General features: G+C 26.7%; 1 protein-coding gene and 1 long non-coding RNA gene across 2 annotated transcripts in view; one reads left to right on the top strand and one right to left on the bottom strand.

Moving 5' to 3' along the window:
* Positions 1 to 2,116, top strand: part of LOC116185615 — a 6,099-nt gene extending 3,983 nt beyond the window's left edge. The window contains exon 2 of the long non-coding RNA XR_004150482.1: positions 1,533 to 2,116. This is a non-coding gene — a long non-coding RNA (uncharacterized LOC116185615). The remainder of the gene's footprint in view (positions 1 to 1,532) is intronic.
* Positions 1 to 16,985, bottom strand: part of LOC102671129 — a 47,737-nt gene extending 30,752 nt beyond the window's left edge. The window contains exons 1-2 of the mRNA XM_006615497.2: positions 15,670 to 16,985; positions 8,296 to 9,027 (exon numbers count right to left, since the gene is read on the bottom strand). Coding sequence (XP_006615560.1) covers positions 8,296 to 8,511 — 216 coding nt within the window. The 5' untranslated portion in view covers positions 8,512 to 9,027; positions 15,670 to 16,985. The remainder of the gene's footprint in view (positions 1 to 8,295; positions 9,028 to 15,669) is intronic.
* Positions 16,986 to 27,746: the final 10,761 nt, after the last annotated feature.

Raw genomic sequence — 27,746 nt, 5'->3', positions numbered from 1 at the left:
AAAAAAAAAAAAAAAAAAAAAAAGAAGAAAAAAAGAAAGAAAGAAAAAGGGGGTCTAATTGATGATCTCCGCACTGTTTATCAGGCGGAAAGAATTGGTGATGTTATGTAAGGAGAAAAAAATTTGATTGATTCGCGCATTGATTATCAAATGGAAGGATTGACTATCCGATTGTAAAGGGGATGGTAACTTTTTCGAATTCTATCCGACTTCTATCGCAATCGGGGATATCCCTCCGGGAATCGAGACGTTTCTTTACTGGTGCTGGTTTTTCATCCAGCTCTACCACAGGTTCATCCGTTATCGGAGCTTTCCAACGTCTCTTGGTTCGAGAACAAACCAGTCTCCTCGATTCTGTCGGCCCGCATCGATCTTGATACCACATTCGAATCCGGAATTCCTTTCTTTTTCACACGTACACACCACGCTCACGTCGGCCCTTTATCCTTGCATTTTTCTAGTTTGGAACCATGAAAAACAATTCGATCGCTATTGTATGTACGATTGTTCGAAGAATATTGATATGTTAATGATTGTTTTAATTTATGCATCATAAATTAGAGGAATATTGGCAAGTTTTTGTAATATTGTCATATTAAAATATATTTTGCTTATTCTATTGTATTATTGTTTTTTTTTATGTTATTTTATTACGACTGATTTTGTACGACTGTGAAAATCATATTAAAATTTTAAAAATATATTAATTGCCAATGTTATCCGATTTTGTAAATTCATGTTTACAAATCGTTGAATACTTAACGATAAGATTGAGAATGTAAGTGAATATATTATAATTGTAATATCATATTGACATTAATATTGTAAGGATATATGTTTTAATAATTATAATATAAATCTACTTTAATCCATTTATAAGAATCAAATAGTTATGTAAATAATTAAATAAATATTATATATATATATTGTTATATATATTGTTATATATATGTATTATATATATTATAATACAATATTATTAAAAAAATAGAATAATTTATATATCTATTATTACATGAAAGGATAAAATGTGATTAAAATAATAGTCTATTTTATAAATTTAAATAAAATTTCAGAATTTTAAGAAAAATATAATTTACTATATTGATTTAAATATTTTCATTTTTTCAAATTATATAATATTATATGTTTTACAGTTAGATATATAGAAGGAGAAATCTTTACAAAAAAAAATATTGAACAAATATTAGAAGTTTATAATTACAATATTGAAAACAAATTAATATCAATAAATTAATAAGCACGTGTTTAAAATTAACATGTATGTTAATAAATTAAAATGTATGTAACAACTTATAATTTATATTTGTTTCTTGCTATATGTAATGCATACATTTTTTTTATTATTCATTAATATAATTAAAAATACAAAATAATATCTTAATAATTTATTAAAAACCTAATTAAAACTTTGTTAATTCATATCTTTTGTTTACAATATTTACAATAATTAAAAATTAATGTCCCTTAAAATATTTTTATGATATTTCTACGAAATATTTCATTTTCAGATAATTTCAAACGAACCCGAATAGATGAAACTGCAACCCCCTGAAATCTGTCGCTCGTTTATCATCCATGTGATCATTCGTGGTGGAACGAAGCTGTTTTCAAAGCGAAGCATGATATTGCGATAAAAAATTGTGCAGAAAAACGATAATGGATGATAATTTTTTTTCTCTCTCTCTTTTCTAATCTATACTCTCGAGATTGTTTATCGATCTTTTCGAAATTATACTGCATAAAAGAGAAGGCAGACGAGGAGGAAGACATTTTTTTTTCCAACTATCTTTTCTTTTTCTAAGATCTCGTGGCTTTTTCCTTTCGTTGGCCCTTGCTATCTCGCGTGAAAAGGGAAAGCTGCTGCGAGTAAACGAAACCCTTTTATTCCAGATATCTTTAATCGTGCCGACATAAAGAATGTCTACGACACTGAAAGTCGTAGAGAGGTCACCGCCTAGGTCATTCAGCAAGCTAGACAATACCTTCTTTTATCAAGACCAAACAGATATCTGCTTTGCACGTGCATTTATTCGCGAATTCCTTTCCTTTTTCTTATTACATTGTTGTTTAAAAGTTTGAATGCGAAAAATTTAGAATAAAAAAATAGAATAAAATCAAATCGTATTATAAATAAATTATTCATTACGAAGCTTGCCGAATAAAAGAAATAGATTCAAAATAACTATCTTTATTTTTAATTATCTCTAAACAAATCTTGTATTTTTTATCTATTAATTGTCGATATCAATAAATATTTATTACAAAAAATTGTTTATCTCTTTTCATCTCGAAAATATGAGTATTTCTTAACTTTTGAACAATAGTCTATATATTTCTCGTATATGCTTGTAGTTTATCTTCTTAACAATCTTCCAAGCGAGATGAAACTTTAAACACCGGAAATTGGAGGAAAGTTCAAAATATAGAAACTGATATAAATTTTCAAGAGACGAGTCATTGTCATCGAAAAGCGATTATTAATAAAATAATTTGTTTTATTTTTTGAAATAATAAAATCGAAATTTATTTTTGTTTAACAAAAATAAACATTTTTTAATAAATATCTTTTAATGCAGATAATTGAAATTAATAAGATAAGAAAATAATAAGATAAGAAAATCAAAGAAAATCATTTTCATCTATATTCAAAAGATTCACTAACAATAATTACCATCAATGTGGATTATGGATTGCAGACATGAGAACGAATTACTAGGTCGTCATACCTGTATATCTTCGTTACCGTATAAATTTAGAACAGATCGTGATCGTGATATACCAGATGTCAAAAGAGATTACGTTGAGAAAAATTAGATTTTGAATAAAAAAATAAACTGTTAACTCGATAAGATTTAATAACTTATTAATTTTGGGGATATAAATGAGCGACGTGATGATCTCATTACAATGACAATTTGACAAGTTAATATTTTTAATTTCGTACTGTCTAGTATTAAATACTGGATATAAAATCCATTCTGACCCAAATAAAAAAATTGTTATTTCTATCATTAAAAATTAGTTTTCAATTGACTTCTCTTTCTATCTATAAATTATTAATTTTTAAAATACTAAGATATAAAAAATATCCTAGATTTTGAAGGTTAAGAAGAAAAGTATAATATGAACTTTTAAAAAATATTTTTAAAATATGAAAACATATGAAATATTTAATTTTTGATTTTGAAGATTACATTATTCAAATCATTCAAAATTTTTAAATAAATGCTTCCAACTTGCTTAAATTTTACAAAAACTAACATTAGTTGATTACATTCGTTTTTTATGATCTTTCTCTTTTTTGGGGGGGATTAATTCTTCTACGAAGAAATATTTAAAAACTATTTATAATGCACTAAAAAAAATATATCATTGAAAATAATTGTTTAAATGATAAAAAAAAGTTCTAAAATTATTCATAAAATATCATTATATTTGATATAATCTTAAAAAAAAAATAAAAAATAAATTCTATATTTTCATGTTTTTAAAAAATTGTTTTTAAAAAACTCATATGTTTTTCTTATTAACCTTCAATATTTGGAAAATTATTCTGTCGAATTTTATACTATTATGTAATAACGACTGTTTACATGGAAACACGGTTGAATTCTCTATTCATCCGATGAATATTAATAATCCAATCACAATCATATCAAATCACTATAGAAAATAATCACTATAAAAAATAAGTATCAAATTACAAGTTAATATAAAATAATATTTTAGGGAAAAATCATTGTCTTGAACATGAATATTATAATATACGTTTTATATATTTCATGGAGTTTTTTAATCACATTAAATGGTAATAATAGTTTCATTATTTTTTTTTTATTCAATTTCAATTTAGTGCATAAAAATATTTAATTTTTGCTTTAATTTTAAAGAAGACAGTTAAATGCAATGAAAATAGCAAAATAACATGAAAAAAATATAAGTGGAAAATACTGTGGATTAATGTTAATAACAGTTTTATTCGTACTTAACCTTCATAATATCGGAATGGTAATCTGATATTAAATGCAACTGTATCTTATATTCTTTTTATTATTAATTACTAAATGTAATATGTAATTTCATTACATAAGATAATAAATATTTTATATTATATTATCAAAAATTATATTATATTATATTAATCAAAAATTTAAAAAGGTTATATTTTTAGAATGATTTTGATGTACATACTGATTACATTATACATAAGTTTTGGGACTTTCTATCTTTATTTCTTAGTCAGATCAAGACGCCCAACTTGATGTCTCTATTTCTTTTATACAATCCAAAAAAAAAAAAATAATAATTAATTATAACAATCCCCTAAATTTTTACAATTCTGAATCAATAATGAATATGGATAATAAAGAAAATATAATAAGTAATGTAATATAATAATGTTTAATTAATTAAATCTGTAACTTTAATATTACAAAGGTTAAAAATATTTAAAGTAATTAATTAGAATATGAATTATCAATATATATTATATATAATCCATTCGAGATATCATTAAAAATATTTTTAATACTACATATTATATTTTTTAAAGTTTCAAATATTGGAGTTAAATTCAAATATTTGCAGTTAAAGATAATTAATATATAATATATAATATTTATAACATATAATATATAATAATATAATAATAATTATTTAAAATATAGGTTATCAATTATTATATATAATTACCACTTGAAATAATCATTAAAAATTATTATAAATATTTTTAACCTTGCATATATTTATTTCCAAAAGTTTTAGAAATATGTAAGATACGTTTTATCATCGATCTATGAAAAATTATTATATGCTTGAATTATTATTAAAATTCCATCTATCCACTGTAAATAAATTTCAATCACATTTTTATAGATTGATTAAACTAACCTTTCAGAAAAATTCGCAAAATACGCTTCTCTATCTTCATACTTTATCTTCATAATTTAACTTTTCGTTTTTTCTCGTTGCGAAGAAAAATTTGATTCGCAACGAACGACAAGAATAATGATAGTTTCTATACACATGAAAAAAGAGATTCGAAGAACAGACGAGAAAGGAACCGAACCGACAAAAACAGGGTAATAAATGGATGTGATGAATAATAACTTGGTTATTGAAAGAAAATTCCGGCCGATACGAGTTTTGAAACTCCGAAACATTAGCCCAGTTTCCACGAGCAACGGGGCTAAGGTATCGAAAACTCCTCTCCACCCTCCTATCTTCTTCTCTCCCTTTCGCCTTTCGTCTTCCAAGTTCTCTCGGTGTACGCTTTGGCTGCTGCTACCGATGAGCCAATGTCCCAACCTACCAACCTTCGTACTTGCCTTCAAGCCACGTCCGCATAATGGCTATTCAGATAGCGAATCGATTTATTTCCCCAGAGGGTTTCGGATACTTGGAACCTTTCTCTTTCTCTCTCTCTCTTTCTCTCTCTCTCTCTCCCTATCTCTCCCTCTCTCTCTTTCTCATCCTCCGTGAACTTGGAACAAATCCTCCTCCATTCTCGTGCTCCAAAAATTCTTTTCTATCGTAAAATGTTTTTCCGCGGAAACCGAATTCGACGCTATCTCTTTATTTCGAGCGAAAAGGAATCGCGAGATGTATATAGAAATTTTATCAAACGAAATATAAGAAAAAGGAAGAATGTAATCTCTGTCTTTTTAATGCCCATCATAGCATTATCTGGTGAAACATAGAAGGATAAAAAGAGATGCAGCTCGTATTGCCTTATAATGATACTATGTACGTTAAAAATATGGTCATAATGGATATTTTTTTGACGATTATGAAATAAAATATCGTTTTAACTTTTACGTAATTGAATTTTTGAAAAATGTAAGTTTCTCTGAAATTTTTGAAAACTGATAATAATACATTTAAACAAATTAAACAAGTCGTTTTTAATATTTATAAATTCTAATTTCTTTTTAAAAAAATTTGAGAATTATTATTTTTTTTTAACTTTTTAAAAGATTGTTATAGTAAAAATAATGAAATGAAAGTTATTACAATAATGCATTTTTAAACTTATATCCAAAATAGAATAATCATTCTTTATTAAAGAGAGAGATAAGAGATTTTAAAAAATCCCAAAGTTCTTTCTTATTTTTATTTTTTATATTATAATGCTTTTATTATTAGAATGTTCACATTGAGTTTAATAAAAATTATAAAAATTGTCAATTTTATTTTATGAAAATATTATATGAAAATATTATCTGAAGATTAATTTTTTCTATATTTATGTATTAAAACACATAAATACATGTAAGAAAATTATTGAGAATATATATTTCTAACAATTATTGAATGACATCAAGAAAATATGTATCTATGTTTTTATTAGAACTCTATCTTAATATCATTGCAATACAACACTTATTCATATAGATATTAAGAATCGGAACTCAGTATTTGAGTTGAGAGTGATAAATATTGAGATAGAAATACAAAAAAAAAAAAGAATAACACAAATACTCGTGTAAGCAGTTTCAAGAATTAGTAAGGATTACTCCGCCATTAGCTAAATAAACTTACCGACAGTGCATCGCGTATATTAGTATATCTTTTCCTACCTTTTACAGAATTATCGTAAAATTGCAAACTTGAAGGAACAGTGACAATTTTTATAATTATTTTTGTAATACATGTCCTATATAAATAAATAATATAAAAATAAAAATAGATTTTTAAACATTCTATTATAACGTTATATTTTTTTCATTTAACTAAAAATATGAAAATATATATAATAATATAAAATTACTCCTAATTCTTTTCCTTTTTTAATATATAGAATATTTGTTTTATCTAAATACAATTAAATAATTTAAAGAAAAAATGTTATAAAAAATATATTACAAAAATTATTTAATATAAGAAGATATATTATGTAGTATTAATAGTTTAATAATTTTTCTATTAGATTTTTTACTTTTATGTACATCTTAAATAATAATAATATATTATTTATTTATATTTTAAATAAAATGCAATTGCCAAGATATAAGATTAATATATTCATGAAATATTTTTGATCAAAACAAAAGTTGATATACAAAAATGTCACTTGAGGTTTATTCATTAAGTTATAGGCAATCGAAGTTTGTATTGAATCAAACGGAGGTGTGGCAGAGATAGAGAAGTCATTCTATTGATTCGCTTCATTTAACACAAAAGCCTAAAATAACTTAGAAGACTCAATCGATTTTGTGTGTTTGTGTTTATTCTAACCCTTCAGAGATACGCCCCACGAATTATAATATTAACACCTCACATAATCCTGGCTTATGATAACGTTATTCATCAGTGCTATCCCCAGTTTACGATCCTTAAATACATTCGACTGCCATTGTCGACTTAGCATGTGATGTCTTATGCACCATTCATCGACAGTATTTCGACAGTGTATCAATAAGAATTGACGAATTACACGCTCATAAAAAAATATCAATGTCATTCTTATAACTAAAAATATGTAATTTAATATCATATTATGTATATTCTGCAACATCAGTTCATCATTGTTGATTTATCTATAAAATTAGAAATAGATCGCACGTGTTCCTAATATTTTCTTGCATTTCATATGATGCAGTATATTGATATATATATTTTGCACATATTTTAGGCTATAACATGTGATAACTATTCGAAGTTTTTAGATAATTTGTAATATAAATTAATTTTATAAACCGTTTAAATATGGATGAATATATAATAATGAGAATATAGATATTTGTTAAGGATAATTATGACTTTTCATAATTCAAGATAATACTAAAATTATTAAGTATAAAAAAATGAAAGAATTTAAAAAAAAAATAATTTTCAAATTAACAATTTTTCAAATAATACTGATGATGATTTTAATTTTTATGATGATAAAGCTTTAGATAGTAAGATTGTTATAATGAGTAAAAAAAAAAAAAAAATATTACAAATGACTTTGAGTCAGAGATAATTAAATTGTGATAATAATAATTGATTTAACATTTTCAAGACTTTCAACTGAATTTAAAAAATTTTGAAAATGAGATTTTACAATTATATATATTATAATTGAAATAAATTATAATATAATCAAATATCACAGTATATTAATCAAACATCCAGTAGACAAAATTACTTTAAAATCTTTAAAATCAAAACTGAACATTAAATATGAATATTAAATAATCAATAAACAATATCACAATAAAATGTCTGATCTGAAAAATCTAATATGTTAAATGGAAAAAATGATAGAAACAATGAAAAAACTCTCACCTTGTTCGGGTATCCGTTGTATCGAAGAAGTTTCTTGCAGCATTTGCCGCGATTCTCGTAATAAAACATCTGGACCATATCTGCGCGATCGGTCGCCGCGCTGACGGTGAACGGTGCACCGTCCGTTCCTAAACTCCTCGAGGAGGAGGCCGATTGCTGTTGGGCCGGTGATTCCCGGCGGCCGATCGGCACGCACGGGCACCACCCCGAGACCATCACACCGATCGACCCGGATCCACCCCGATCCACGTCTCCTTCCTTCGCCAATTCCTCCTTCTATCGCTGAATGTTGCTTCTCATCTTTCTTCCTCCTCCCCTTCCTCTCCTTTCGTTCCTCTTTTCCCTCCAATCCTTCTCCCTTCTCCAAATCGTGCTCTCTCGCTTCTTCTTTTCCACCCTTCTTCTTAATTATTCCACTGTTCCTCTTCGTTAGCCTCTTCGCAGGTACTTCCCACTTTACAGATAATTTTCCACAGTTCTTTGGTACTTTCTTTTTTTTTTTTTTCTTTCCCCTTCTCTTACTTTGATAAATACTTTAAGAAGAAACTTCGTTGACGTTGACGCAATTTCCTCGCTTTTATGCTCGTTATTCCCACCTTCGAAGTTAGATTTGCTGCTTCCGTTGCCACGCCGTTTTCCTTTGCTGTTGTAGTTGACGCCTCCAACGTTGTCGTCGTAACGTTGAAGTTTTGTTACTTCTATCAAAATTATCGATCCTTGGCACCTTTCGTCCTAAACAAAAATTGGTTTTTACAAAAGTTATATTGAAGAATTAATCTTTTTAAAATTATAACGGCATGTATACCGGTCGTAACAAAAATTATTACACAGTGGGAATATTGCCAGGTATAAATATTAAAATATTTAATCAAAAGATCTTTGAATTGCTTCGTGAGAAATAATTGTACGATAACTTTTGGCCATAAATTTTCTATTCTATTTTTCTCGTTTCTAAATTCCCTTAAAAATTATTTTACACTAGAAAGTTGATAAAAATAAAGACAATTTTTCTAAAGAAAATTTTCAAAATTCAAACAATCTTAAATGTTTAAAAAAATTTTTTAAGTAACTAAAACTATAAATATTAATTGAAAAATTAAAGCATTCTCCTTGTAATATTCTTCTTAAAAGTTGGTATATGATTTTTTTCTTATATTATTCCGTGCTTTGAGTAAAATACGTTATAGATATTTTAATAAATTTAATATTTCATCGATTTCAATATCGATGGCATGCTTTTCATTCAATGGAAGCGTGGAAGAAGGTAAAAAAAGAAAAACGGTAAAAAGTCGTTTTAAAAAAGAATTTCAATTTTCAAATTTATAATAATTTTAATTGAATAAAACATTTTCATTTGAAAATCGTTTGAATTTTTTAAATTCTTTTTTTAAAAAAACGATCTTTTTACTTATTTTCTAGCATAAAGTGATTTTTAAATTGAAAAAACTTAATTTAAGAATATGAAAATAAAACGTTTAAATAAAATATTTTTATGAATATTGACTTTTTTTCATATAGCAGATCAAAGATTTATAATGTTATAATAATATTTCTTATTTCTTGCATAATATGATTATATATAATCACATTATAAAAGTTTTTTATAAATTATTTCATTCAATATATATTTCAATATATATACAATAATCTTTTTATATATATTATAATAATATATAGTGAAACATCAATTATTATTATTTATTATTATTATTTATTATTATTATTATTTATTAATTATTCAAACTTCGATTATTTTATTATTTATTTAAGTATCTATTATTCAATTAATATTATCGTTATCAATATAAAATATTCATATAATAAACTTTCTTAGTATACAAAAAACTATCTACATGTATATTTAAAAAACATATTATAATATATCAAAATATTTTTTAAAAAATTAATTAATATTTTAAATTAAAGCAATTAATAATCAATAATTTTAGATTTAATTCCTATAATCATAAATTGTGTGCATGTATGCATGTTTATCCATGCTGCTCGATTATCCGAACAATTCGATTTTCCGAATCATTTGAAAAATAATTCGGATAATTAATGCTTTATTATAATTTAATTATAATTTAATATAAAAATAAAAGAAAAATATATCAATATAATATAGATGAGAGAGTAACATATGTCATAATAAACAATATAAAATAACAGGACTGAGAAAAAAATAATAATTACATAAATAATCATTCAGATAAATATATAATTCAATATCAACTTATATAAGTATTTTATATTTCATTAAAATATAAGAAAATTGGATTATATATATAACATAATATGATATTGAAAGTTATAATATTTATTACAATATCTAAAGAAATGAAAAGAACATAATTATCTTTCATGTTTATTACAATTTATTATGTTTTAATTAAACACAAAATAATATTTATATCGAATCCAATTAGTAAATAGTATTTGCTTATCATTTGTATTTGCTTTAGATATTAAATAAAAAATAATATATCTTTAAATAATTTATAGAGATATTTTCAATTTTCTAATATTTGTTTGAACCATAAAATATTTTTTTCACAAAAGAATTCAGATAATAATTTTAAAATCTAAAATTGCTATTTCGATTTCAAGTATCCTCTATCGATCTGTTGCCGACAATATTCTTCTTCGAATAGAGACAGCTGACAAAATATACAAAATGCATATAATATATTCATAGGATATTTTTCGAGAGTTGAATTTAGAGATCAAAACGAGCACAAAAGTTGATATAATAAACAATCAAGTGAGATAGAGATGTTTCACTTTATATATATATCTCGCTTTATCTAGCACAATTTTGTTTATAACTTAATAAACTTTAACCAAATTTTATATACATCAACTTTTATTTTTAGCTTTTAGAATCAATTTTGCGAAAGTGTCTCACAAATATTAACATTCTGTAGAAATAAATGATGGCATTCACACCTGCCATTGGCATCACAATTGCCATGAAATTAAATATTATCTCATTGGTCAGATACATTGTAATGTAAATCGCGATGTAAATCGTTACGTGAAAGAATATTCCAATGCGTATCACGTGCACGAATCTCGTTTAAAAAGATTAAACGCAAGGCCAAATTTAAAAGCATTTCGTGCAGTTTAGTACGTAAAAAGTATATAAGAAAAAAACATCTTGAAATTGAGTACACGATCTTGAAGTTACTACTACAAGTTAAAGTATAGCCAAATTTCTTGTAAAGGAATTCAAATTAATTTTCAATACCGAATGCAGAGTAAGAATGTAACAATCGTTCACCATCTTGTCAAATATGAACGCTCTCCGGAAATTCGTTCAAGAAAGAAACCCCGAGAGAAAAATGAGTGCAGCGGAAGTGATATCGAGGTGATTCTTTGCACGAGTTCATTGATTCTTCCGCGCTGAAGAACGGAGGGATTCGATTTCACAGATATCCGAAAGTCGAGAAATTCGATCGTTCTATCACGCGATTCCGTTCAAGGATTAATTTCAAAATCAACGCATAAAGTGGGAAGGAAAGAGAAGTCGATTGATGACGAGCGATTCTATGATAAACGACGGATCAAATTAATCATTTTCGTTGTATTTCGGATTCATTTTTTTCATTGAAGAGAAATTCTCGAGATCGACCACGCGGTAATAATAGCAGCAAACGCGAAAGAAAAAAAAAAAAGAAAAGATTACATTCAAATTTGCAATTCATGAGAGGAGGCGACGATATTTGTCGTCGACGAAACAGCAATATTTGCAGGATACGCTAGCCGACCTAGTTCAAGGATGGCGCCTAGACGCCTGGTTCCTGGTATCTCGCGATACTTTTATTTTCTTTCTTTCCCTTTATTCCCTTGCGACTAACTCGGTGACGTACTCATGTATACATATATATATATGTATATAGTTTGAACATAACTTTCTTCTAAGATATTTTCCACGTGATATACAAGAACCGATTAAATTTAAAAACGGTAGAAATAAAAGAACAACAAAAATGGTAACTGTTGTTTATCGAGAAGGAAAAATTTCCTTCTCTAATGTAACACTTGGATGGCGGATAATGCATGCAACATTCAGGCTGATAGTAGATATAACTATAAAAACGAGCTAAATCTCAAGCCATATCTCATTTGCGCGTTTTCATTCGATGAAAAATTGAAGATTTTGTGATATCTTGTGACATCACAGCTATCAATAAAACAGAAGCGATTTATTACACGTTTCGGATTGTTTTGTTCAATGAAAATGCAAATCGAATCTGTTCCTCTTCTGCATCTAACAAAGAAACGATCGATAAATTTTATTTTATTATTTATGGTTAACAAAAAATTATACATTCTCCTGTCTTTTCTTCTTTTGACATTTTGATGCAAATCAAAGAGCAGCATTCTAAATTTGAAAAATTGCACTCGTCGAGAAAAAAACTTACACTCAACGCGCGAAAAAAAATATTCTTTATTTAATTTTTTTAAAAGTCAAAGCAATAATTTCATAAGTGATCGATTTTTTTAATTTCTTTCTTAAAATTCCTTCCCTGCTTTTTTTTTTCTTTTTGTTGCGATTTTTTCAATTTTTCGTCGAAAATGTACATATCGCGGAAGAATGCGAACGTTTACCGACCGCGAAAAACTATCTAAGTGTTTTATATGAAGCTTTCGATACAGAATGACCGATTGGCCGCTGGTGCATTTGGGGAAGAGCTGACAGGAATGGATGCGGCGAAATGGAAACCGCAGGTTCGGCGAACTCTCCGAAAATCGGGCGGAAACTCGCGCTTCTGACCGATCTGTACACGTCCAGGTTTTACTAGCCATGATTCCGCTCGAAGCAAATACAGTAAACCGATTTTAAATTTCCAAACTTGATTCACCTACATAACTGAATAAACATTGCGACACTATTGTGTAAAAAATTCCATTATTCGCGATGTCATCAATCATCGAATTTCTTCGCCGATCGATATATTCTCTTTCGATTTATATCTCTTATATACGTGACATTTTTCGTTCAAACAATTATATAGATCGAAGCGTATACGATATCATTCTTGAGAAGAAAGAAAAAAAAGAAGAAAGAAAAATTGATGATAATTCCTTATTATTTAATCTTTTTTCAAATTTATTGAGATATTGAAGAAATATATGTGTTTATTACAGAAATATTAACATATATTATTACAAATATTAACATATTTCTGTAATAAATATGTTATACATAGATATGGATTTTAAGAAATTTTATTAGGAATTACGTTATCTTAATATTATTTTTTAAAATTATTTAAGAAATAGTTTATTTTTGAAATAACATTAATTTATGAAATGAATTATTTATTTGCTATTGTTATTTGCTATTTGATATCGATGAAAATAAATAGTTTTTAATATAAAGCATTAAATTTATATTTTTATTATTTTTGATTAACATTATTATATTATTACTTTACTTACTTTATTATATTATATATAATATATATATTTATTGTTCAGTACGTTATTTTGAAAGTTATTTCAGGAAAGAATTTTCCGTTAAAAATACACAAATATTTCCTTTAAAAAATTAATTCATACTAACTTTTTTATTTATTATAAATATTCTTATCTGAAATTTCTTTAATCAAATAAAGAATATAATTTCAATTGAATTATTTATCAAATAATTAATCAAATAATAAATAGCATTATTTGAAATATTTTTAAATTATAATTTGAAATAAATTTTTCAATTTTTCCAGATCTGTATACATTCATCAGATTATGAATATATAATAGTTGGAGAATTTGGTAATATTAACTTCTTGCCTCACAATTTAAAATGTAGAATCGACAAATGCTATTTCATTTCGTTCAAAACTTGTTCAAAACTTTTATAAATCAGGCAAAGTAAAATTGTAAAAAGATGAAAATTTTTTAAATTTTCCATGTTTTTGTCGAGTATGATTTGCGATAAATAGCTTTCAAAGTTGCATGACGTTTTCCAATTACACACTGGAAACTCATGACGTTATACACAAAGCAAGAGGTTAATTACTAAACTGCGGATTTTTATGCACCTGAAACTTGTTCAAATAACATTATAACAAATATATTATTATTTTAAATGTATGCAAAATTATGCAAAATATAAATATATATTGATTACAAAAGCATATGGCTAATGTATATTCAGCATACTTTATAAAAAATTGTACGTTAATAAAAGAAACAATTCAACATCTATATTCATAATATTTATTTTTATAATGATATAATAGAATTATTTTCTAAGAAATACTTGATAAAAAATTATGTTAAAAATTAAGTATCAGTATATTAAAAAATTTTGGCATTACTCATATATATTGCAAAATACTTATAATTTTTACTATAGTATAACAATAATATAATATAATAACAAAGTTTTATTAATTATTATCTGTAAAAATGTATTTATTGAGATAAACTCTATATCATAATAATGGAATATATACATTATTTAAAGTAGTGTATCTGATTTTCTTTAAATCTTTTTATGTATTATGTTATTTAGAATTTTTGCAAATTGTACTATTATATTTTATTTAAAATATGATTAAATTTGTTTATGATATTTATTTATCATAATTATCATATTTACAAAACTGGTATTCATTTATATTTATCTAAAATATCCAAAATACGTATAGCATGAAAAGTATATATTTACATAGAAATCCCTATCAAATTATCGAAACTATAATAACCGATCATTATATCGTTAATATCATTATATTCATCATATTAAAAGATTAATTTGTCATCTAATTCATTCACATGGAGCAAATTGCTAAAACAAAAATCATCGATAATCTATCAGACAATGATATTTCTCTTACAATACAATTTTTATAGAAGTAGAATTCTAATACACAGAAATACACTAAATTTTTTTAAGCAAATTTTTTAAACAAAAAGTCGTAATTACAATCATTCTAAAAGCATTTTAAAGAACACAAGAAACATCAATGAATAGAAACGGCTCATTAAAAATTGAATGTCGAGTTTTAAATGGTTCTCCTGACTAATATTCTAAAATGAATTTTAAAAGAAGAAAAAATAGAATAAAGATTCGTTGCAAAACGAATGTTGAATTATTATTCGCGAAAAGAGCCAAACATTTGACAGAGAATTGCAATCTTGATTGGAATCGAATATCTTACGTAACAATGTATTGTACTCTAAGCATGATCATAGCAAAGTTTGCTTGGACAATCAACATTCATATTAACAATATGAAAATAGAAAAGTAACATAATGAATGGTTGTCAAAAAGTACATTTAGCATAAAGAGAAATATGTTTTCTATACATGTGAAAATGTATCATAGTGAAAAGATCAAAATCATAAAGGTAGACGTACCTTGATTCGAAGGTGGTCGATGCGAGAATCTGGAGCAAGTCCGTGGCAAAAAATCCACAATTATCGTGCTCACAATTCTTTTCGAGAAAATTCAGCTTCGAACATTCGTCTCTATCGACTAGACGATTTTAATGATTTTTGAAATAGCATATCTTGCATGAATACGAAATAGAACGTGTAAGAGGCGAGGAGGAACGTAATCAAGGAAGCAGACGAAAGGATTCTTAGATCATGGACAGAAAAGACTGTAGAGTGCGAGAGAATAATATAGGGAAGGGCGAAACAAAGATGAAAATAAAGAAAGAAAGAGAAGAGAGCAAAAGATGCGAAATATGGAGACAGAAATTAAGATAAAAGTAAACAGATAGTTACACTGATAGAAAGAAACAGAGAGAGAGAGAGAGAAAGAGAGAGAAAGGGAAGGGGAGAGAAGGATGGATAACAAAAAATCGTCGGAGATACGACGAGATTTCGGTCAGGTAAAGGTCAGATAAAGTTATATTCGTGGTGATTGTCGATGTCGATAAGTAACTGGGAAAAATTGGAAGAGGAGAAGAGGAAGAGAAAAGCGAGGAATGCGCGCGTCCGCGCAATTGAAACAAAAGGAGAAAATGTGACGCTCGAGACGGCGAGCGAACGCGAACTAAGAAGGGCACGGGCTCGTCGGCTCGTCGCGCTCGACGTCGCGCTCGACGACGAGCGGCGCTTCCTTCGTTTCGACGGCGCAGGACAGACTGAAAACTCGCCGCCCGACGACCGGCCACCACCACCTCACTCGTCAGACCCCTCACCCCAACCCTTTTATCCGATCCATCCCGACTGACTGTTCCGTTCTTTTGCAACTAGCACGCGTGTCTTCCTTCCGTTCTCCCGTTCTACTGTCCCGTTCCCCTATTCCGTTCTTCCGTTTCGCGCTCACTCTTCCATCGTTCCGCTCTTCCTTTCGACGCTCCAATTCCTCGTTCCAATCATTCGATTTCGTTTCCTTTTCTTTCCCTCCTCGCTCCCGTTCTTCCGTTTTGATAATGCGATTCTTTCACTTTCTTCAAAAGGCCTTCTCAAAACGACATTACCTCTTTTCGAATGAAACTCGTCGTCGTTAACGCGACGCGACGTAGTACACGATGTGTGAGACACGCGTTACACGACTATACGCCACGGAAAACAAGGGGGTGCTTCTAGTCGTGGTCCATGTGCGGATCGGAGCACGCATGCGCAGTAATAAATCTCCTTGCGAACTCCGCGAACCGCGCTACGACTGCTCGTTCGTGCATTACGATCGCTACGTGAACCGTCGCGTCTCTTCTAATTTTCCCGCGCCCCACAGATTAACAGATCAAGTTCAATATATAAATCCAGGTCAAATCCAATGTTAAAAGGTAATTTCATAGTAGATGTTATTTATAAAATAGTACTTGTACTGGAATACTTGATGCTTGATTTTAAACTTTGAAATAAGTACTTGTAAATTTTGAAAATCTATTTTTAAGTACTTTGATGTTGAAATTAATCGAATCTCTTATAAATACTATATTATAAAGATCAAAAAGATACAGCGAATTCTTACTATAAATTTTGAATTTTAAAAAATGATATAGACAATAAATAGAATTATTTTATTCTAATATTTTTATTTCTAATTGTTTAAATATAAAGAATAAAATATGAATATAGCATATCTATTTTATTTTTTAATCAAGAGATAAATAGAAAAATCAAAAAGTTGAAGAATTTTACATAAAATATATTGTATAAATATAAATATTATCAATCTTATTAAAACTTTTTTACAAAGATAAAATCAGATTAGTACAAATTAATTTTTGAAGAAAACAAGTTATAAAACAATATTAAACATTATTTAATAGAAAAGTTTTATTAAACATAAACTTATAAAAGCGTAATAGATAATGTCAGATAAAACAATGACAAATAATTTATTTATTTTGCATAATTGCATATATAAATTGTGCTTTCTGAAACTATGTAATAATGATGCATAATTACTGCATAGATATTAATCTATGAAGTCTTTAAGAAAAATCTTCAAGAAATTTTAGTTAAAAATCAAATATTTTATATTTTTTTTATTTAATTTAATTTATCTCTTATTATATATAATAATCAAAAATAGAAATAAAATCTTTATTAATGTATTAAATCTTTAAATTTACATTAATATTGAAACTATCATTATTATAGTAGTAATCAAATAATTTTTCGTTTTTAATAATAGTAATAATTGTATAATTTAACTTTTTTGTTTGTTTTTTTAAAAATCATAAAATAAATTTCATAAAAAACAGAAACTTTTTAAAAACTTTCTATTAAAACTGAAGCATAAAACACCTATTAAACAAAAAAAACATAATTATCAATAACAACTATTACAGAAGAATCATCATAATTAAAATATAATCATTAAATTAATTAAATTTCATTTCTTTTAGAAATACTTTCTTTACTTCTGAACGCAAGAAGAATCGAATTTATTACGTTCGCTGTATTTAAAAAATTTCTTTTTTTCGGAATATTCATCAAGATTTCGAATATTGTTCTTTAATATTCGAATTTACAACTTATTATTATAAAATCAATTATATTATTCCATAAATATTTTCAAAATATTTAGTGATAAAGAAAAAGTTGATGAAAATTTGTCTGGCCAAAACACGATTTTTCTTTTAGAAAATAAAAGAAAAATCGTGTCTTTCTTTTCCTCTTCGTTTTTTCTTCCTTTCGTCCTCATACTTTTCTCATTTTTTTCTTGTTTTTCTTCTTCACGGTTGTTTCGAGAGCAACCCTTGGAAATTCACACGGGATGTAAACGTGGAGTATCATCTTCGCAGTAGTTCTATCTTTAGATACTTGCGAGGACAAAGTACGCGTGTGTCTCGCAAGAATTATTTATGCAGAACGTATGCAACCAAAAAGAATCAAGCATTCCTCTATGTGAGCTGTCGCTTCGTTATTTTGGCTAATATTATCTTGCTTGGGGGATGCTAATTTTGTTAACTTGGGCCAAAAGATAAACGTTGTATCTGCCTTATTGGAAACCACAGACTTAACATCACATGGTTTATTATAATTTACCTGACAAGCTGTAATAAATGAAACAAGCCGTTCATTTGTTTCATTTGTTTGAGCCCGATAGTGATGTGACACTAGCTATATTGCCACCAACTCATCATAGTGATACGACTAATCTATTTTTCTATTTGTATTACGTTGAAAATATAGATATTCGATAAAAATAAGTAAGCAATGGATGAGAAAATGTTTTTTGAAAGAGATGGAGTTTAAGTCTAAAATTTTAATTTTGAGTATTTAATTTTATTAATAATTTTATTAATTTCTGAGATTTTAGTTAACAACTTTTGTACTGTATGATGTTATATCTAATTATGCGATCTTTTTAATAATTATCATCATCAAATAATAGATAATTTCGAGCTACATTAATTTCATATTTATAAGTTGTCCTATGTATAATCCAAAAATCTGATTTTTCACTTTCAAGAAATTAAAAATATTTGATTTACAAATAAACGAATAAATCAATGATAAATTAAGTATAAAAAATAATAAAATCAATTATAAAAGAGAATAAAAAAAAAATAATTTGAAGATAAAAGTATTTGATGCGCAGATATAATGATTTTGAAAAATGATCCGGTATTGTATTATGTTAAAATTTAAAAATAATTTTTGTAAGCAACAATTTTTGAATCAATCATATTAATGATTTTTCATGCAATTGAAGGAATACTTCATAGATAAGATTATATTTTTGAAAACTTCAATAGAATATGATCAAAAAATATGAGATGTTAATGCATTCATTTGGATTTATTTGGAAAATTGATTCTAGAAATTAATACAAAAATTGATATACAAAAAGATATAAAAATTAATACAAAATAAAATGATGCATTTTTAATTCAGAAACAATAATCAGCTTTTAATGATTTGAAGTTCAATAATTTTTAACGTAACTGAAGTACATTTATAAATAATAATAAATAAACTTAATGAATCATTCATTTTAATCGTGAATTCATAATGTATCAAAATTATATGGTAATATTATATGGTAATATTGAAGCATGTATTGAACATAATACTAATGTTAAAAACAAAACAAACGATATTATTTAAAATTAACAAAAATAAAAAGTTTTCTATAAAATTATCTCATTTATAGTTTGCAAAATGTTAAATTAAGAAAATTCTCATTTCACTTCTCATTTTAAGATATTGCTTTTAATTCTTCTATATTTCGCTGAATTATTGCAATATCCCATTAATAATTTACAGACGTATACATATATTAGTAACACATTTAGTAAATCATAAAATTGGATATAATAATCGGAATAAGAAAATATCTGAAAAAAACGCCCATTATCGAAAGAGATGCTCAATTACGATCTCACGTTTTGCGTGATCGTATCAGAAGGGATGAAGGAATTTCGAGGGATGCAACGACAAGTCATTCCGTTTTCAAGAGGATCGAAGTGATATGGGGGATAGCATAAAAACCACCATCCTAACGAACCTATTTACATTCGATAATTAAACGAATGCCCACGCAGCGAAGCGTGCACAAGCAAACTCGAAAACAAATCTGCACCCCAAACTCGACTCGTAGCTTTGACGTCTATCTCGACTAATAATGCAACTTTAAAACCCTCGCCCCCGTTTCGTTGTCTAAGAAGTTTGAATGGACGAGTATGACTCAGGACCCATTGGTGGAGCGTACAAAATACGAGCTGTATTGTCCTGACACTCCGCTCGATTACTGTGAGCGACGTAAGCGCGAGAAGAATAAAAGAAAGAGATAAAAAAAAAACGCACAAATTTGTTTGAACACGTCTCTTCTTCCTCTTCTTTTCGCTATTTATTAATCTTGGTGATCATGATTTGAGACATACAATTACAATTACATATACATAAACAATTTGATTTGTTTTTTATCGATATGATATTTAATTTTTCTTTAATTTTTTTAAGAAATTTTAATGTACTTTTTACTATTCATTAAATATGTTAAATTTTTTCATGAAATAAATAAACAAATGATAATATTAGAAAATTAAAATTAAAATTATAAATTATTCTGTTAAATGAGTACACGTTAAATGAGTTGATGATTCTCTATAAGAAAATTTATTCTGTCGATAATATTAAAAGTCTCGAATGTTTTTTAAATATTTAAAATCATTTTAGAAAAGTAGAATAGTGAATAATTTAATAATTAATTTTATAAGTAAAATAACATTAAAATATAACTCGATCGTTATTCTAGAAAAATGAAATCATGGTGATTTCAAAAAATTAGATCTGTAATAAAGATCTGTAAGATCTGTATTAAATCTTTTTTAAATAATTTAATACATTCATGAAACATCTTTAAAAGATTCTAAAAATCATAATAAACTCAAAACTTGAAAAGATAATATTTATTGAAACTTACTTATTAAATTATTACTTATTAAATTATTAGTGATTGAAAGTTTTAAATGAAGTGAGATAGAAGAAGACTATTCTATGTTTCTCTTACTCTATTTCCGTTTCATCGAATACAAGCTTAAATTAAATTGTTCATAACTCAATAAATAAGCTTTAATTAACATTTTTATATATGTACAGTGATCTCTAAAATTGATCATTAAAAAATAATTCAATATATAAGATACAAATCTACAAACAAACAATAAAAGAAGAAGAAAAAAAAGAAAAAAAAGAGTAAGTAAATAAAAAGTAAAAAAATACATTATGTACAGTTTTTTTGCAAATTAGCATAAAATCATATGAAAGTTAATTTTACTTTTTTAAACAAAATTATATAATTTTTAATATATTGATCAATGCAATACATTATAGTTTATAAAGAATAATATTTATCTATTATGTCGAAAAATTATTAGTTTAAAATACATTTTAATTTGAAGTTTATAAAACTTATTGTAATATGAAAGATAAGAAAAGCTTTATCTGAGCCTCGTCTTTCGTATAATAAATTTTAAATAAATTATTGCTCATCATATGTTAATTCATTGAAGTAATTATTTATTCTTTTTATTTGTTTCTCCATTTTAGATAAAAAAATGTCTCTAATCCTATAAGAGAGACATGGGATAAACTCCAGATAAACATTTGACTAATGACCAACAGCAGTCAATTATTCCATATTAAGCTTTCCAAAATACCAATAGAATTTACAACAGGATTAAATACTTTCCATTTAATATTTTCCAAATAAAAATAAGAAATAAAAATCTAAATTATTTTAAATAAAATAAAAAATCAATCAATTTTTACTTAAAATAAAAATGTTTGTAAATAATTTCAATATTTATTTAATAAATAAATTATTTTGAATGATTTATAAGTTTGACTATTTCAAATAATAATATAAAATAAAAAATAATAAATAATAAAATTCTTCGCATATAAGAAATATATATCACAAAAATTACAAATTAAAAAAAATCATTGAAAAATAAAAATACTATTAAAAAATATATGCTTTATATTTTTTTAATAAAATTAAAATTAATAACAAATACCAAATAAAATAATAAATATTAAAATTAAATTTATTCATCATATGCATTATTATTCAAATATTATTATAAGTAAAATAAGAATTTTATTTCAATAATTATTTGAATAATAGTTTATTTCAACAGTGCTTTATTACGTTTATAATATATATACGTTATTTAAAATGAAGTATCGATCGTTTTCCAGTTGATTAGTCCTTTGTTTGCTAATTATCACAGAAATGTCTCCAAATTCACTCTGCCAGCGAACACAGTTCGCAAACTGCCGCGAGCAATTCGTAAGCAATGGTATGAATCTGTTTTCTATAAACGAACTGTTTGCAAGATCGTCAATTGCTTGTAAACTGTGTTCTGTGGACATTTATGCGAACAGTACACAACTAGATCCATATTCATTGGATTCTCTATTCACATAATAAAAAATGGCGAGTCAGATTGGATTGAAAATTATTGTCGAAATTTCTTAAAAATTTAACGAAATTCTTAAAAATTTCGAAAATCCAAATATTTCTGAACTACATTCGTAATTTTTTGATTAAAAATCAAAGGAACACTTAATTTTATTAAAATTTAATAAAAAAAATGATCAATATTTGAATTATTCATAACTTCGTATATTTATTATTTTGTTTTATAATATTCCATCTTTAATAATCTTATCGATTATAACTCTCAAGAATTCTGAAATTCGCAAGAATCTCGAAATTCTTGAGAATTCCAACATTCTCAAATTTTCTAAGATATTTTCGGAACTCGACTCGATCTGATTCCATCTTTCTAGTATTGAATTTCCAACATTTTCGGATTCTCGTATCTCCATTATATTTTAATTTATTTATTTCATTCGCAACAATGAGCTAACAATGTGAACATTCAACAACAATGTGAATTGATCAGCGAATATCGTTTGCACATATTGTTCGCTTGTGAATCTTATATTATTTTTAGACTATTATTCGAGTGAACAGCTTGCAAACTATTTATGAAACAGCTCATAGACAGTAAATATTTCAGCAAATTGCAACTAGTAATAAATTCGCCTGCAAACAAAAACAACTTTTACTCGAGAGAATAAGCAATGTGCAAGAAATATACAGAGAATCAAAGAATCAATATCCATACAATCTTGTTTATGAATATAACAATTTATATATTTTATTTTATTTTACGAAATACTTTTACGAAATATCGTGTAACGAATTAACCAACAAATAATATTTGCGAACAATGTTCGTGAACTGTTTTCGTTAATGAATAGATGCTTCATCTATACACGTTGCAACAACTTGCAAATAGCTGGTAAGCAGCTTTAGCCAGTGTATACGCAACATTACAGAGAGATAATCGGTAAACGGTTCACGAGTGGCCAATGTAGATCTGATCTATTAATCACGCGGCGAAACACGAAAATTAAATTTTTAAAGAGCAACAAATGGAAACGGATTATAAATCTATCTATTTATAACCCTTTCCTTATATTCTTTTGATCTTACTGATTAATGAAATCGGGGGGAAGAAGATCGATGAAACTGGATATACGATCAATATCCCTCCTATACGAGCGATAAGAATCAAAAATCGGAAATTGAATACGCGAAAGTTTTAGATTATAGAAGGAAAAGGCGATATAGCCGTTTCCATTGGTTCGAACATTCGAGATTCGGACGCGCTTAATGACGAAACTTTTCGGAGGAATCGGCGAGCTTCGCGAGAAACCCGCTCAAGGAAAGGTGGAAAGAAGACGGAAAATGATGAGCCACGAAAAAGAGAGAGAGAGAGAAAGAGGAGGTGGAGAAGGATAGGGCAGAGTTGTTTCAGGGCCGCTTGTAACTCGTTGCATTGGCAAACGAATAAACGAGAAAATAGGCAGGAAGAAATGAAAAGAATATAAAGTCAGGCAGAAGCGATGTAACGCGATGGAACAGCATTGGCCGTGTTCCAGATTTCCCTAAAATCCCCACGGGAAAGCTATTTGCTGAAGTTATGGGGGAAAGAGGGGGAGGGACAGGGTCGATACTCGGTTTCGCCGAGGATATAAGCGGATTTTTTTACACGCGCGATAATTGAAGCGCGCTCATTGTTTCCCTCGGCCGAGACCCTTTCCCGAGACCCCCTTTATCCGCTCCACCTTTCATCCGTGCCGGTCATTTTTCCTAAACAACGGCCACCGTTAATGGATAAACAGTCGACATAATGGTGTCTGGCGATTTCGAGCATTGTTTCAATTTATAGGTGCGTATTATACGTTCTCAAAGCTCGGACGACAAGCAATTTCGCTGTTCGATAGACCGGACGTAACTCGAACGATGCCCCTACTGATTAATAAAATACGCTCGTTTTCTCTCCTCTTGCGATGCGTCGACGCACGTTCTACGTTATACACTGTGCAAGTTTGTCTCTGCGAATGATCTGGTTTGAACGATATCGGTACATCAGATAGTTTAACGTTAGAACAACCGTATTTAAGTATTTATTTTACGTATAAATCATTGTAATAAAAGCGATGTTAGGAAGATATGTAAATACTTCTAAATTAGAATAATTTATTAATTAATTTTGTCAAAAAATATTTTCAGTAATACTTAATTATAATTATTTAATATTAAAATATTTTCTTAGTTTATATTTCTTAGTGATATTTTCTTAATTGCACGACAAAAATTGTGATATCTATCATTTTGATGGATTTAATTGTTCAGAGATGATTGATAAGATTAATTGACAGTCGATACAGTACGTGTCTTTAATATGAAATTTTGACATGCAAGATGAAAGAGATAAATATTTTTTTGGAGAATGTTATTTGATATGAAAAAATAAAGGGAAAGAAGAATCCAAAATATAAAATTTTAGTTTTGGGAATACATATCTTCATAAGATACATGAAGTCCTTTTTCACGAATAAAGTAGATAAATAGAAAATTTAAGAGGTCCTAGAAACTAATGCAGAAAATTGGTATGCAAAAATGTCCCTTGAAACTCGTATTCCAAGTTATATGCAATTTAATTTTACACTAGATGAAGCGAGACGAAGATGGAGTACAATGGAAATAGAAATGTCTCACCATTGTGTCATTTCATTCAATGTGAAATTAAATTGAAAATAAATTTTAACGGATATTTTTGCATAGCAATTTTTATGCTTTTACAATTAAATTCTAGAATCACTTTTTAAATTTTCTACTTTATCCAATAATCTTATATGTGTTCATGTACAATTATGATCATTGCGTTAGATCAGATTTTATCTCTGTAGAATTTGAACTTTTCAAATACATAAAATAAATATTTATGTTGTTTTTAATATAAAAAATCAATGCTTTTAACATTAACTTTACAATAATAGATCAAAATGTGTTGCATATGCTTTTATTTTTTTATTTGATATAATATATTTTTTATAAAATTTCTTGATATTTACATTATGAATGTATATAAAATATAGTGATAATCTATTACTTTATAAATATATAATACATTCTATGTGGAATACTTTTGGAAACTAAATAAAGACAAAAATTGACCTTCAAAAATATTGATACTATTATTATATTATATAATTTATTAAGTCATAAATAGTTATAAACATTATATATAAAAGTTAGAGAATACACGTGACATACAAACGAATACAAAAGAGTTCAAAATATAATATGTATTATTATATTTAAATAACGAAACAAATTTCTATTTAAATTCCATTTTTTATGTTCAAAATTTCATAAACATTAAAGTTTTTATCAAGTCTCTCTTACTCTATCTCCATCTCGTTCTATTTAATTCAAACTTCAATCGCCTATAACTCAATAAGCTGATATTTTTCTCTTTGAACCAACTTTTCAAAAATATCTCAAACACATTTAACACATCTCGCAGAATTCTCACTTTTTCAATTATAAAAATATAAAAACACTTATCTCCCGTATGCACAAATTCCTTACTCTAAGAATTCTCTATTTTGAGCCTCTATTCTTTATCCTTGTTTCGTTTAAGTTTCATCAAATTTCGAATTGACCGTCAATGCTGTTCGAAAGTACGCCTCAAGGTTTCAAGGGTAACGAAGGAAGGAACAGAGTTAAGAACATTGCTCAATCGAAAATTCGATTCGATATCTTTGGAAAGCGACCGGTCATTGTTTCGTTATTAGGTTTTCCTTGGCTTCGAAGGGGTCGTCGAATCCGCGGTCGCGCTCAGCTCGATTCGCGTAATTGAATTTCAACCGTTCGCTTAGGGTCGACCAGTTACGTCTTATTGGGTCAGGCGTAAGAAGGATCCTCCTTCCTCCTGCATTATCCATGTAAATTGCGCGCCTAGAGGATGATTACGCTCCTCAACTGTTTCCTACTACTTCCATTTTCCGATACGCCTCTGTCCATCGATTGCATTGCGTCGTGACTGCATCATAAGATCTTATATATCAATCTGTCCATAATTTGAAAAATAACTGGTTTTATTTTTTTATACCGGCTTTCTTAGATACCATACTTATTTATTGTTTATTATAATATTTTGTAGATCATGTAATCATACAATTTATTTTTAGATATTAACATTTTATTTATAATGATTGAAATTATATGATTGAGTGGAATCTTGATTATTCGAATATTAATTTTGAATTTATATTGTATATTAAACAATTGACGATAAACATAAAATTATTTGTTGGAAAAATAAAATATAAAAATAAAATATAAAAATGAAGATAATATAAATAAAATAGGCGAAATTAATGAAGTTTTGATAGTGGCTTGAGTGGCTTAAGTATTACGATGAAATGATATAAGTGATAAAAAAATCAATAGAAATAATTTTTAATAATAATAATGAAGCATAGAAAAAAAAATAATTCTACAAGAGTAATTTTAAAAAAGATTTTTATTTTAGGAAGAATAAATCAAAAAATTAAAAAAATAATTATATATCATACATTAGTATTATATAAGTATTATATAATAATGCAATAATAAATTTTCATATTTCAATCTTTCGATTATTCAAAAAATTCGATCATTCAATTTTTTTTACACGTATTAATTAAGTTAATCGAGTATGTTCCTACATGAAAATTTTTCTCATGAAAATATAATAAAAAAACTAACAAGGAAGTTATTTTATGTTGCATAATAATGTACTTACCCATCAGATCACTACTCTACGTGAATTTTCATCCGAAAACAAGTGTTAAAGAACCTCAGATTATCAAAATTAATTAATGAACAAGGAAATTATTTTCTTGATGTTCATCTTATAAATGTTATTAATAAGAATCATGAAATATAAATTAATTAAATAATTAGATTTAGTTAAAGATTTATGAGTTTCAAATCTTTTTACCTATTAAAATACTTTTCAATTTAAAGATTAAATTTAATTCGGTAAAGTGCCTTACATCTTTCACTTCAAATATTGAAGTATGTCATATTTATCATAATATTCGTGATTCAATTCATTATTCGAAGCAAACTTAATATTATACTATCTCGATCGAAGTAATGAAGTTTCATC

Source organism: Apis dorsata, unplaced genomic scaffold (assembly GCF_000469605.1).
Source record: "Apis dorsata unplaced genomic scaffold, Apis dorsata 1.3 scaffold_225, whole genome shotgun sequence".
In the NCBI taxonomy this organism is placed as follows: Eukaryota; Metazoa; Arthropoda; class Insecta; order Hymenoptera; family Apidae; genus Apis; species Apis dorsata.
This window is presented reverse-complemented; position numbering and strand designations above follow the sequence as displayed.